Source organism: Watersipora subatra, chromosome 1, assembly GCF_963576615.1.
Source record: "Watersipora subatra chromosome 1, tzWatSuba1.1, whole genome shotgun sequence".
NCBI lineage: Eukaryota > Metazoa > Bryozoa > Gymnolaemata > Cheilostomatida > Watersiporidae > Watersipora > Watersipora subatra.
In genome coordinates, this window is record NC_088708.1 from 19,415,238 (window position 1) to 19,431,068 (window position 15,831).

Sequence of the window (15,831 nt, forward strand, 5' to 3'; positions counted from 1 at the left end):
AACATTCAACTACTGGAAATAATTATAGCAGAAGAGTAATACATAATGTCTCTGAGAGATGGCTCACTCGAGTTTTCTGCTTGCAGTAAGTGTTATATCTATCAAGACATACTCTTACATAACTAGGAATAAACAGTGAATAATACCTTGTGAACTTTCTGAAAATCTGTTGACTGATAATAAGAAAGTCCTATGTTTGTTCACTTGAATAATACAGTTGGTGACCATCCTCGGTATCAGAAAATGAATCAGTATAAAGTCAATGCAATATATTTAATTGCATAAATAAATGTTTTTTTACCAGATGCAGTATAAAATAAAATATTTTAAAGTAAGACGGCAGCAGGGCTTCAAAGACAGCTAGCTACACCTTGTACAATCTTGTTGCGGGTGTTTAACGCACAAATGTCGTTTGCGCAGTAGATATTTTAATGGTTTAATAGGGACCTTAAAACAGACGGATGCAATGATGACTTGACAAGAGCTCATTGTGAAAATAATAGAAATACTATCTGTAAATATAATCATCTCAAAGAATAGAGAAACATGGGCTCTCCAACGACTATCTGAACTTGAGGAAAAGCCAAAGAACAAAGAAGACGCAAAGACAAAAGAGTAATAAGTAACACAAATGCCAATTGCTACCCGAGTTCATAATCCCTGTCAGTCTCTTCATTGAAGAACCAAGGAAACCACTTCCTCTATCGAAATCATCGTCCTACAAAAGATGAAATAGTTAGAAAGTCTGAAACAAAGAATAATTATGACATATACACTATGTAAGAGTAGAATACGACATATATACTATGTAAGAGTAGAATATTACATATATACTAAGTAAGAGTAGAATATTACATATATACTATGTAAGAGTAGAATATGACATATATACTATGTAAGAGTAGAATATGATGTATATACTATGTAAGAGTAGAATATGACATATATACTATGTAAGAGTAGAATATGACATATATACTATGCAAGAGTAGAATATGACATATATACGATGTAACAGTAGAATATGACATATATACTATGTAAGAGTAGAATATGACATATATACTATGAAAGAGTAGAATATGACATACATACTATGTAAGAGTTGAATATGACATATATACTATGTAAGAGTTGAATATGACATATATACTATGTAAGAGTAGAATATGACATATATACTATGTAAGAGTAGAATATGACATACATACTATGTAAACGTTGAATATGACATATATACTATGTAAGAGTAGAATATGACATACATACTATGTAAGAGTAGAGCAACACATATATACTATGTAAGAGTAGAATATGACATATATACTATGTAATAGTAGAACAACATATATATACTATGTAAGAGTAGAATATGACATATATACTATGTAAGAGTAGAATATGACATATATACTATGTAAGAGTAGAATATTACATATATACTATGTAAGAGTAGAATATGACATATATACTATGTAAGAGTAGAATATGATGTATATACTATGTAAGAGTAGAATATGACATATATACTATGTAAGAGTAGAATATGACATATATACTATGCAAGAGTAGAATATGACATATATACGATGTAACAGTAGAATATGACATATATACTATGTAAGAGTAGAATATGACATATATACTATGAAAGAGTAGAATATGACATACATACTATGTAAGAGTTGAATATGACATATATACTATGTAAGAGTAGAATATGACATATATACTATGTAAGAGTAGAATATGACATACATACTATGTAAAAGTTGAATATGACATATATACTATGTAAGAGTAGAATATGACATACATACTATGTAAGAGTAGAGCAACACATATATACTATGTAAGAGTAGAATATGACATACATACTATGTAAGAGTAGAATATGACATACATACTATGTAATAGTTGAATATGACATATATACTATGTAAGAGTAGAATCTGACATATATACTATGTAAGAGTATAATCTGACATATATACTATGTAAGAGTAGAATATGACATATATACTATGTAAGAGTAGAACATGACATATATACTATGTAAAAGTAGAATATGACATATATACTATGTAAGAGTTGAATATGACATATATACTATGTAAGAGTAGAACAACACATATATACTATGTAAGAATAGAATATGACATATATACTATGTAAGAGTAGAATATTACATATATACTATGTAAAAGTAGAATATGACATATATACTATGTAAGAGTAGAACAACATATATATACTATGTAAGAGTAGAATATGACATATATACTATGTAAGAGTAGAATATGACATATATACTATGTAAGAGTAGAATATTACATATATACTATGTAAGAGTAGAATATGACATATATACTATGTAAGAGTAGAATATGATGTATATACTATGTAAGAGTAGAATATGACATATATACTATGTAAGAGTAGAATATTACATACTATGTAAGAGTAGAATATGACATATATACTATGTAAGAGTAGAACAACATATATATACTATGTAAGAGTAGAATATGACATATATACTATGTAAGAGTAGAATATGACATATATACTATGTAAGAGTGGAATATGACATATATACTATGTAAGAGTAGAATATGACATATATACTATGTAAGAGTAGAATATGACATATATACTATGTAAGAGTAGAACAACATATATATACTATGTAAGGGTAGAATATGACATATATACTATGTAAGAGTAGAATATGACATATATACTATGTAAGAGTAGAATATGACATACATACTATGTAAGAGTAGAATATGACATATATACTATGTAAGAGTAGAATATGATGTATATACTATGTAAGAGTAGAATATGACATATATACTATGTAAGAGTAGAATATTACATACATACTATGTAAGAGTAGAATATGACATATATACGATGTAACAGTAGAATATGACATATATACTATGTAAGAGTAGAATATGACATATATACTATGCAAGAGTAGAATATGACATATATACGATGTAACAGTAGAATATGACATATATACTATGTAAGAGTAGAATATGACATATATACTATGTAAGAGTAGAATATGACATATATACTATGTAAGAGTAGAATATGACATATATACTATGTAAGAGTAGAATATTACATACATACTATGTAAGAGTTGAATATGACATATATACTATGTAAGAGTAGAATCTGACATATATACTATGTAAGAGTAGAATATGACATATATACTATGTAAGAGTAGAATATGACATATATACTATGTAAGAGTTGAATATGACATATATACTATGTAAGAGTTGAATATGACATATATACTATGTAAGAGTAGAATATGACATATATACTATGTAAGAGTAGAATATGACATACATACTATGTAAGAGTTGAATATGACATATATACTATGTAAGAGTAGAATATGACATACATACTATGTAAGAGTAGAGCAACACATATATACTATGTAAGAGTAGAATATGACATACATACTATGTAAGAGTAGAATATGACATACATACTATGTAATAGTTGAATATGACATATATACTATGTAAGAGTAGAATCTAACATATATACTATGTAAGAGTAGAATCTGACATATATACTATGTAAGAGTAGAATATGACATATATACTATGTAAGAGTAGAACATGACATATATACTATGTAAAAGTAGAATATGACATATATACTATGTAAGAGTTGAATATGACATATATACTATGTAAGAGTAGAACAACACATATATACTATGTAAGAATAGAATATGACATATATACTATGTAAGAGTAGAATATTACATATATACTATGTAAGAGTAGAATATGACATATATACTATGTAAGAGTAGAACAACATATATATACTATGTAAGAGTAGAATATGACATATATACTATGTAAGAGTAGAATATGACATACATACTATGTAAGAGTAGAACATGACATACATACTATGTAAGAGTTGAATATGACATATATACTATGTAAGAGTAGAATCTGACATATATACTATGTAAGAGTAGAATATGACATATATACTATGTAAGAGTAGAATATGACATATATACTATGCAAGAGTAGAATATGACATATATACTATGTAAGAGTAGAATATTACATATATACTATGTAAGAGTAGAATATGACATATATACGATGTAACAGTAGAATATGACATATATACTATGTAAGAGTAGAATATGACATATATACTATGCAAGAGTAGAATATGACATATATACGACGTAACAGTAGAATATGACATATATACTATGTAAGAGTAGAATATGACATATATACTATGTAAGAGTAGAATATGACATACATACTATGTAAGAGTTGAACATGACATACATACTATGTAAAAGTAGAATATTACATATATACTATGTAAGAGTAGAATATGACATACATACTATGTAAGAGTAGAGCAACACATATATACTATGTAAGAGTAGAATATGACATACATACTATGTAAGAGTAGAACATGACATACATACTATGTAAGAGTTGAATATGACATATATACTATGTAAGAGTAGAATCTGACATATATACTATGTAAGAGTAGAATATGACATATATACTATGTAAGAGTAGAATATGACATATATACTATGCAAGAGTAGAATATGACATATATACTATGTAAGAGTAGAATATTACATATATACTATGTAAGAGTAGAATATGACATATATACGATGTAACAGTAGAATATGACATATATACTATGTAAGAGTAGAATATGACATATATACTATGCAAGAGTAGAATATGACATATATACGATGTAACAGTAGAATATGACATATATACTATGTAAGAGTAGAATATGACATATATACTATGTAAGAGTAGAATATGACATACATACTATGTAAGAGTTGAATATGACATATATACTATGTAAGAGTTGAACATGACATACATACTATGTAAGAGTTGAATATGACATATATACTATGTAAGAGTAGAATCTGACATATATACTATGTAAGAGTAGAATATGACATATATACGATGTAAGAGTAGAATATGACATATATACGATGTAAGAGTAGAATATGACATATATACTATGTAAGAGTAGAATATGACATAATAAAATGTGCATACTCACTATGCCATTGAGCATCTTATTTTGGTACCTCACTTCATCCCCGATGTCGATAGTCAACTGTAATCATTAATCTAAATGTAGCCTCGCAGCGTTTACACAGTATCCAAAACAATCGATTAGACTAGGAAAAACTACATGAGCTACCAGGTTGCATGTGCAATAATATTACAACAACAGCTGCAGGTGAGAGCAATATAAATCTACACCTGCGAGTGGGAGCAACAACAACCCATTTCAATGATTCTTTTATATATTGTATTCCTGCCTTAAGTATTTTTCTCATTACACCTATAACCATTGATTCAAAACAAGTTTTTATTAACTTCATAATATAGCTGCGAATGGTAGAGGTTGTCATTATTAGAATTTATCCAACAAATAATAGAACACCACGAACAAAAACATCTATGGATTGATTGTGTAAATAAATTGGCATCCTGAAAAGGAAAGTGAAAATGATGCCTGAAGAACCTCGCCATGATAATTTAAAATATCATATAAAAACATCAAATATAGAAATAAATAAATTAGGTATGTTAATTTTAAAAGCTCATGTAGTATAAGCTACATATGAACCAACCATTTCCAGTATCACCATGGTTACACCTGAAGTCGTGCGCTTCTGTTGCTACGGTGATCTGACAATAAAAACTTATTTAAAGATTATTACTTTATTCATTTAAGTTTTTACATATAATTTAGTTTTTTCGCAAAATGCATTTATTTTAATGCTATATGTAATTACTTGAAGAATTCATCATCAAGTGTTGGCTTGTGGAACAAATTAACTGAAAAACAATACATGCTTATAAGAATCTTTGCTTCTCCGTACGATGAACTCGGCATAAAAGAAGCCAATACAGAAAAGATTAACTTACTGTGTTCAGGTTTGACTGTACAACTAAATAAGCTTGCCAAGAACTCAGCAAAAACGTTTGTAATCGTACTTTTTACTAATATAATATATGTTAGTTATTATATTATTAGTTATTATATTATAACTACTTCTCTATTCTCTAATGTCCATTTAAACATCTTCCAACTCTGAACTATCAACACCATAGTGGAAAAAGGAGTTTATATTTACACTATTAATGGGCCTCTGAATGAAAGTTGAAGAATTGTATTGGAAGTTTGAAGTAAAATAACAGTGAGGCGAATGTTTAGTTTTTGGCCAAATACTGCAGCTTAATATTCTTGAAACACTGCCCAGTCGTTATACAAGTTTTTGGCTCCGGCTGCCACTGTTATTAGAATAAAGATCATAACAAGAGTAACTTACAGATTTAAGTCTAGTCACTTTATCCGCTAGCTCATTCTCAGCTCTGGAATTCTCATCTTCGATATGGTTATGGCTATACTGTCCATCTGGTGGACTCTCTGCCGCAAATGGAAACAAATTACTTTGCATGCATAATACTTGAGTGCTCACCAAATTGATGATGAGCAAGTCTAAATACTTATAAGTACTAAGTATATGTACGTAGCTGTAAGTACATCAAATCAACTTATAGAAATCTGTTCTAAGTTATAAGACATGATAATGCTTGAACGCGTGTTGTTGATTGATGTAATACTAACAAGGCTGCAACAAGTCCTTGACCACTTGCGCTACAATCACGAAGAGTTGATGATCAAAGATACATAATCACATGTAGATGAGGATAATGCATTCATAACATGACCTACCTCCAAAGTTTCTTCGCATAATCCCTCGAATCAAATGAAAGACGGAATAGGGTAACTTTAGATGTGATGAAATCGAGGTGTTTAAATTTTCATGTTGTACGTGTAGAACACTGAGAAATGAGCTGTTGACGAGTCAGTTTGCTTTTTGAATGAAATGATGCCTCAGTACCTCCTCTACTAGTAATTCTAAAATAAAACACAACACAGGAGTTGTCTCATTCTAATGTTTTTAACTCTAAAGAATGTGAAATCAATACGCTCTGAACTTACCAACAAACTACCAAACACGTTTCAAAATACTACACAGGGACACCAACGTGCCATCCTTACTTCCTCCTAATGAGATAAAATTAAACACATTTCTTAAATAAAGATAGCAAGAGATTTACCTAAATTTTTCATTCTAAATTAGACCATGGAGCAATCAGTTTTATAATCCAACTCAATCGAGCATCAGATGCGACCAGCGAAAAACCTTGATGATAAGACAATCAACACAATATGTGCAGTACATGTTTATCCACAGATATGGCCAGCCTCAAAGGTATTCAATCCTAAAGTACCTAACTGGGCTGTGTTGAATTATTGTAGCCGGCGGAGTTGGGCAGATGGAACAAGTGCTGTTCCATAAAAGTTGTGCCACAAACTACAGGTCATAGCTTTTGCTTTAAAGGTTGATTTGCAGCAAAATTTGCATTACAGTTATTTAGTATCAAAAGATTTACCATGTCTTACTCTGCTGTGTTGTAGGTTCCAAATAAGTGGAAATGTTCACAAGCTCTTAAAGGCTCAAAAACGAACAGTTAAAAAAACGGCTGTACATTGGCATCCCTTTCTTTTGATGATGTACTCAACTCAACGTGGTTATTGTTTTGACACGTGATATTATCACGTGAAATGAAAGGCCAAAAAAAAGGCTCAATATAAACTTTTTGTAGCACTAGTTTATGACAAACACTTCGTGTTCTACCGGGAAGCCCTTATCAAATATAGTTGCTCACTGCTTTACAGTTTCGGTTCAGCTTGGTCTAATCATCTAGTCGAGAGGGATTCCAACTTACAGTCGTTTTCGTGATGGCTGCGATTAACTGTTCATTTTTGAGCTCTTAAGAGCTTGTAATCATATTTCCACATATTTTGAGCCTACAACACAGTAGAGTAAGACATGGTGAACCTTTTGATACCAAATACTGTAACGTAAATTTTGTTGCAAGTCAACCCTTAAGAGAGAGAGAGAGAGAGCAAAAGAATGTAAGGACTGTACACAGTAACATGAGCTGATATACAAAGTAACATAGATAAGTGTGCTTGCCAGCCTTTTTGTGGGGCGCTTTTATAAATGCTTAACCGTTAGTCTGTTTACTATTTTAAGACAAACTTGCTCCTTCGACAGCTTGCATAGGCTGTCAGCCAATCAGGTTACTGGAAGCTATTGGCATTGTGCCTTGGCAACTGCAGGTAATAAATGTGGTTAACCACCCATTTGAGCTTCCTGCCAAACTAAAGAGCAGACTATGAATAACTACAAGAGTAAAGATGTGAATTGGCGTGTGAATAACATCCAGAAAAAACCAAAACTTGCTGGTGATAACTGTTTGAAGCATGAACTAATGCAGAGACATCTACATTAGCTGATAAATGTAACAAGAAATTTTTCATTTAACGCAACGATTTGAAGTGCATGCTTTAATAGCAATATTGTACTTTATTTCATACACACAACTGCACGAGAGCACTTAAAAGAGCAATTTTCACTCTACCCTACAATAGTCTAGGCTCTCATTTATCTGCTTCTGCCACAATAGCTTGATAAATAAGTTTGTTGTATATAACTTTGAATATGTAAACTAGTGGCTTAGTAAAGGAAAAGGTTAGACACAATGTGAAACTGAATTAAGGCTACTTGCATCATCACATGAAAAACACATACGCAGGGATACAGTATACAAAAAACATACAAAAATAGGCATACAAATGTTAGCCTGTAGCAACTTTTTTTCTTGACTTTCACATGTTGAACATTTATGCGACTATTCTATTGGCTGCTTAAAATAATTCTCAAATGAGCTGTGCAATAAGTGTACTCAGTTGGATTAGACTATTGAAAAATACCTGATACCTCAACGCAAAAGATAGCTAGCTATTAACAACCTATGCAAAGACAGCGCTTATTCAAATTGTGTTTCCAATCCTCATTTTAAATTGATAAAGAATATATCATGAGTGGTTAATTAGATGGATTGAAATTTATTTTAAGAGAGTTAGCATTAAAAAACTTTCCTTATCTTGCAACTTGGTAAATTCTGCGATGTCCTAAATGTCAGTCTTTGGTCTAATTTTTTTTATTGCTGTACGCTGGATTCTTCATGACAGTAACCCTTTAGGCTATGACTTACTGCTATGCCAGCAAGTTGCAAACAGTGTTACTTAATTCCTAACCATTGTTCATGTTGTACACAACTGGTCCATTATGGCATAAGTGAAGAATGCCTTTTCATTACATCAAATTCTTTACAGCTGCTTCTTTTAGATAACTTATTTTGACTTGATGAATGGTTATGAAATGCAATAACACAGTAGGTCTGCATGACAAATTACGTGAGACCATTGTGCTTAAAATTGGTAAACAATTGTCATTTAAAAAACACAGCGGAGTTTACATATCTATGCCATTTTTGCTCTTGACTATGGCCAATAGTATTAGGCCTTACTTTTAATAAAGATGCTGATTTGTTGGCAATCTCCAGAACTGAGCACTATAAAACTTTTTGACTAGACAAAGATATAGTTTGTAGGTAAAAGAGTGTGGTTTGTTTATCAAACACTCAGTTTATTCAAATTCAAAATGCAAGTGAATCTCTAACACAAAGTCATTGCATCAAACATGACGTAATGTAAGCATTGCAATAGGCTGTACATTCTACATAGGCAATAGGCAATACATTCTACATCCCCTCTTGATCTCAAGATCAACTGTTGTAAAACCATACAGCATAACATCTAATAGATCTCAGGATTAACTGACTTGTACAACCATTACAGCCCAAAATTTGATAACCACTTTGGAAGACATCTATCTCAAACAGGTCTGTTTTCAAAATCACTATTTTGATCGAGATCAGAGTCAACAGGCTCTCGATTCAACTGAGCATTGTTATCAAGCAGGTCTGAAGTACTAAACTCAACTTCGACCTGATTAGACTCTCTAGTTGGCCTAGTTGATACATGTATACCATCTGCAATGTCGTCTTGATGAGCCAATCTAAGGTCAGACACATGCCTATTTGTGCCATCGACTTCAACCGAAGTGCTAGAATTTATCTTTGTCACTTTCGGCATTTCCACTTATCAAAACACCTAGCATTAACTGGCTTGACATAAACAGTGTCTCCAACTTTGTATGGATTAAGGCTGCAGTCTCTATTGTCACTAAGCTTTTGTGGTATTTCTGTTGATTTGATCGCCCCTGCTAAGTCACTGCGATAGCTGTATGTAGCTGTACGGTAGCAATAGCTGTATGTAGCTGTACAGTAGCGATAGCTGTACGGTGATGTCTTTCAATTATTCCATTTCCAGTAGGTTTATAGGCACAGCTGAGGATCTGCTCTACACTCCATTTCTGCAGAAACTCTTTCATTCTAGCGCTTGTGAAACATGGGCCATTGTCACTCAGAAACTCCTTAGGAGGTCCACGCTTTCGAAACACATTGTCCAACTGTTTGATTACTACGTCTGATGTTTCATTAGCCAGTTTGAACCAAAGAGAAAACCTGCTAGGCCCACAATCAATAATAGTCAGATAAGGTCGACCATTTACATGAGTAATATCTGATGCAAGGCGCTCCCATACATTTGCTACGTTTAGCTGACCATGATCTCATTTGATTGGATGAAGATCTACACTGTTACACATAAAACAAGTTTTCACTACTTGCTCAACTGTCTTTCTTGATTGTTCGTCCAAGCTTTTTCTGTGCCAAGTATAGGGTTTTGCTGACACCAAAGTGGTGGTCTTGATGAACTTTTTTTACGTCTTCTATCTCATCTGTGTTAGAAAGTACAACCCCTGAGCATGCAACAACTAGTAGCCATTTCTTTGGTACTCTGGTTAGGACATCCGACTTGTTCTCACCCGATGGAACAAGTTTGATCATTAGTGTTAACCCGTATTCAACAATCAGCTGACCAATAATTCCAAGTCTGCGTCGAATGATCAACTCACTGAGGCCAGTAACCTTAGGCCTTTTGGTATCTTCTATCACTGAATTTATCCACCCATAAATAGTAGCTGAATCTGTGATCACTTGCACATTTGTCATTTTCCACTTTAGCGCTAGGTTGATTCCTTTCAACGCGGCTTCTAGCTCAGCAACATTTATATGAGCACCATCATCCTCTTTACGTAGCCATGCTGCATCCTCAACAGTGTAACCATCAACCTCCAGAGACACTCCGAGAGCCAAGTTGCTGGCGTCACACCATACAGTACACTGAGAGGTCTTTTTGACATTCCACTTGCCTCTCACTGGGTCTTGCTCTTGTACTTTTTGAAATATTTCATCCAACAAAGATTTCACAAAACTAGGAACTGTTTCAGACCAGTCTATGTCATTAGTCAATCTCTTTACATAGCTACAAGCAACTCTTAACCATCCAGCAACTGGGTAATGTCCAATTAGTTTGCCACAAATGAAAAAAAGGTCTCTTTTTGTAACCTTTTCTGAAACTACAGGCAAATCACCATCTCGCTTCCAGTTGTACTGATCGTCTTCTGCATTGTTTACTCTAGGACCCAACACACGAGTATCTGATAGTGTCAATGGGTCTTTTGCCACAAGTCCAAACCTTAGTGAGCTCTAACAACACCAGCTTAAACCATCTCCTCGTTTACCCCAATGTCATCAATGTAGTGATCAGTTCCATTGCAAATCTGTTCACCCAATAAGAGCACTTTATTCATGATCTTGGACATTATCTTAGGAGCAACATTCAAACCAAATCCCATGCGTGTCATTACATACGTTTTACCTCTGTACTTCACTGCCTGAAATCTTTTCAGACTGGGCTCTATATGAATTTGTAGATAAGCCTTCTTCAAATCTAACAGCCATGCTTTGCTTCCCCCTAACCTCCAATCTCGCAGTTTTTCTTGGCAAATAGCAGTCTCAACACCTGGATTACTGTGAATATAGTTGTTCAGTTCACGGTAATCCATAACAGGGCGAATCTTATTGGGCTTGTTTGGTTGTTTTGCAGCCATTAATGGCTCCAATCAATAACTCCAGCCATTCATCATCTATCCAGCGTTGCACTTCTCCATCAAACTCTTTTCTGTCATCATCATTTATCTTGGATTCAGAGTAATGATTTTGTAAAATCGGTTCATCATCTTTCTATTTCCATTTGACAAACCATGCACTACCATCAAACCACACTATGAAATTTTTATCATCAATATCTAAACTACTCTGGTGTCTTGTGCCAACACTTATCACTGGCACCTCGCCACCAAACTTAACACCATTGTGAACATCAACATTAACTCCACCACGTTTAGCAATAGCATCCATTCCCAATATCACTTGTGCTCCACCTACTAGTGCTGACGCAATCAAGCACTGCAGAGGAAGCTTTTCATTTTCTATGACATTGACTTCTAAAACAGCTTCACCCTTACACTCAGTAGTTTTACCATTTAACACGCTGACAATTCGAACAGGACAGCTAGGTCTTTTACCCAATTTAACACAAAAATCATCTAAAACCACAGTCTGTTCGCAACCAGTATCTACAAGAGCTCTTGCCGATACTTTGCTTACACATATATCAATAAATGGTAGCACCTCTTTGTTCAGTGACTTGTAGCGGGGAGAGTATCCGGTACAGACACTACCCCATTCTCGTTTCCCTTAGCCTTAGAGCGATTCCTAGCTATATGATTGCCAAGCTCTTGACAGTTGTAACACTTTATTAGCCTTTTTGCACTCTTTACAACCTTGGATGGGCACTGGTAGGCTTCATGACCTCTGCCATTACAAATTGAACAAATCTGGCCAGCAGGTTTTGAGCCTACATACCCCATTGCGCAGACTCCTTGTGCTCCACCATTGCTAGACATAATCATTCTGGCTCTCGTGGCCAACTCTGACAACGAAAGTTTTTCAACTGCTGAAATGGATTTTATCTGGGTAGCTACATCAATTGGTAACCCAGCCACAAAAGCAAACTTCAACAAGGGTTCTGGCACTGTTTGGCCAATCAGAGCTACTAGCCTACGCATATCTGCCAGGTAAACATCAACAGTTTCTCCTTCTTTGTATATCCTTCTTTGTAGTTGTCCATATGCGCAAAAGTTATTTACTCCAAAAGCAGTCATTAGCTCCTGTGTAATCAGTGCATAATCCTTTTTAGTGTCAGCTGAAAGTTCTTTATAAATGACGAATGCCGGTCCAGACAGAAAGAATGGCACAAAAGATTTCAACTCCGTAATATTCTGCAGCTCAGCTACAAGCTCTAACTTGTCACACCACTCAGAAAAATCACCACTCTTCTCTACGTCTTCATAGGTTTTAATCAAGTCTGAAAGTTTTACTGCCATTATTGTCACAGTTTTGCCGAAATAGCTTGTGGTATGTTTATCAAACACTCAGTCTATTCAAATTCAAAACGCAAGTGAATCTCTAACACAAAGTCATTGCATCAAGCATGACGTAATGTAAGCATTGCAATAGGCTGTACATTCTACATAGGCAATACATTCTACAAAGAGAAAGAAAAAAATTACTGAAATGGAGAGAGAGAGTTCTTGATCACAAAGTCTGATAAAAAAACAATCATTTTATTAGTCAACTTATTTTATTCACGCTAATAGAATCTGTAAACTTACATTAAAACGAGAGATTAACTGTTATACAGTTACTGCAAAATAATAATACACAATTAATCAGAAAATATAGTTTAAATTGTAATGGCGATGGGTCAAAACGAAACTACGGTATGTGACGCTGCAACTCGATACGTGTCAAAAGCAAGCGAGACGTAGCTTTCAAGTGTTTGTCTATGAAATGAATTACAGTACTGATTGTTGCTATATTAGCAAACAAGTCATAAGTATATGCCGACTAAAACTTTAGTCAAATGACTGAATGAAAGACATTGTCTATAATTGTAGGTCGCATTATACACGTTCACAAATCTGTTCATTACACGTTCACAAATTCTTAAATTTGCGATAAATGGTTCTACGCGTGCCGTTCGAAATACATCTGTACGCGTATTGAATTCCTTTACGAACAGAACATCAGTCATAGAGCTATCGTCGTGTCAAAAACTATTGCTAAGGTTAACTAAGCAACTTTATGCATAGTTATATAGTTACTATGCAAAACACCGTAGAGCTCTGTCTAATGCCTGTTTACTAGTAGTATACAGCGTCGTTTAAGCGTCGTGCTTAAACGACGCTGGCAGTATATGCATCAAGAGATATTGCTTCCGGTTGCTTAAGAGTAACTATTAGCCTCAGAACATTCAAACGTCGCGTTCGATGTAAGGTACATGTCGTTGAATTTTAGCAACTACATGCAGTTTCGCTGGCGACGCTCTAAGCTACCTGCCCTACCCTGAAATCTTTCGTTGGGCGCTGCCATAATTCAGTTATCTCAAAAACGTTAGGTAACATTTTTACGCACTGCATTGGCAAACCAAATATATGACATATTGGTTACAAACACAGTTATTTTTTTACGTGCAGTAAGTCGATTATTGATATGATTTTGGCAAGAAACTATGTTACTATCAGAAACAATTGCTCACCAAAAGAAACCGATGTAATGTGATGGTTCAGTGTAATAGTTTTATTATTTTGAGAGCAATCCTCTTTAGTCAATGTGGTGAAATAGAATTAGCTGTTATAATTTTTTAAAGAAAAACTATAATTTTTACAATAAAGACAATTTGCTTCGTGGTAAACTGATTTTTTATATTTCGCATTTTATATCATTTTGCTTGTGCTTTATAGATATTGTTGTGATATAATGCATTTACATTTATAACTGTATAAATTGAAGTGAACGTAAACAAAAATGAAATTAGGAACTGCACAAAGGGAATTTTTGCCATGTTTTGAACGATTGCCAGCATTGTTAGAATGAATACTATTGAATTGCCAATTTTAGAGTTATCTAGGTTCACTTTGTTAAGCTTTTGACACTCATTCTACCTTTGTCTACGTTTTTCACATTTCACATTAGCTGTGAACTGAATGTCTACCAAGGGGTACCAAATGGAAAATGCTTGCTCGGTTTATCTGTTCAGTATTAGGTGCATGTATTTGTGAAAAAATACAGACTGCTATGTTAGCATTATGGTTGCCGTTGTTTTAGAGGTAACGATTTTTGCTTCCCAGATCATCAAAATTGACTCTAAGCTTTGTTAATTTTGTGTTTGTCAACATTATATTTGGATACACGCGATGCACTATCACATCAAATCCTATGCTCATACATTGCTGTGTTTGTAAAGCTCTATGTAAACATTTTGTTATGAAAATATTTGGTTTTTCCATGTTTATGGTCTGTCCGTTAAGTTCTGACAAATGTTTCAGGCATTATAAAGTTTGCTCTCGTATAAATTTACCATAGGCCGAATTCTATTTAATTTGCTTTAGAAAAGATGTCTTTAATGTTAACTGACAGCACAAACTGTTGTTGCATTGACAGCAGTAGATAGCATTACAACTTAAGGTTTCAGTAATATTTTTGTGTAATTTCAACCAAATAATAGGTTTTATCAACATATATATTAATGCTATATATTTGCAATTATATAGCATTGCAGTGTGAAGCAACCGAGACATGGTATAATTCTATTAAAGTTGCTGGTTTCTGAACTAGATTATATAAAAAATTTTTTGTTCAAAATTTTTATTCATGAAAGCACAAAGCATGTGTTGATAGGTAATAGCTAATAGTGAGAATAGCAAATTTTTATGGGTAATTTTTAAAAATT

At 33.3% G+C, this 15,831-nt stretch overlaps 2 protein-coding genes across 6 annotated transcripts in view; one reads left to right on the forward strand and one right to left on the reverse strand.

Moving 5' to 3' along the window:
* Window positions 1–254: 254 nt before the first annotated feature.
* On the reverse strand, window positions 255–13,792 carry LOC137395523 (BET1 homolog). Of its 2 annotated transcripts, none has more exons than XM_068082236.1 (5): window positions 13,712–13,792; window positions 6,826–7,011; window positions 6,419–6,516; window positions 5,137–5,193; window positions 255–718 (listed from the first exon to the last, which is right to left on the reverse strand). In XM_068082236.1, the coding sequence occupies exons 2-5, from the start codon at window positions 6,842–6,844 to the stop codon at window positions 563–565; spliced, it is 330 nt and encodes a 109-aa protein (XP_067938337.1). In that variant the 5' UTR covers window positions 6,845–7,011; window positions 13,712–13,792; the 3' UTR covers window positions 255–562. The 2 variants fall into 2 exon arrangements, with proteins under 2 accessions (XP_067938337.1, XP_067938338.1); XM_068082237.1 differs by lacking the exon at window positions 13,712–13,792 and adding an exon at window positions 7,887–7,952.
* Window positions 13,793–14,443: 651 nt separating this feature from the next.
* Window positions 14,444–15,831, forward strand: part of LOC137395290 (epidermal growth factor receptor kinase substrate 8-like) — a 31,127-nt gene continuing 29,739 nt past the window's right edge. For 3 of the 4 annotated variants that reach the window (XM_068082178.1, XM_068082194.1, XM_068082202.1), the window contains exon 1: window positions 14,452–14,574. The gene's annotated coding sequence lies outside the window, so the exon portion shown is untranslated. Of the gene's footprint in view, window positions 14,575–15,831 lie in introns of all 4 variants that reach the window. The other variant, XM_068082186.1, reaches the window with a different exon arrangement.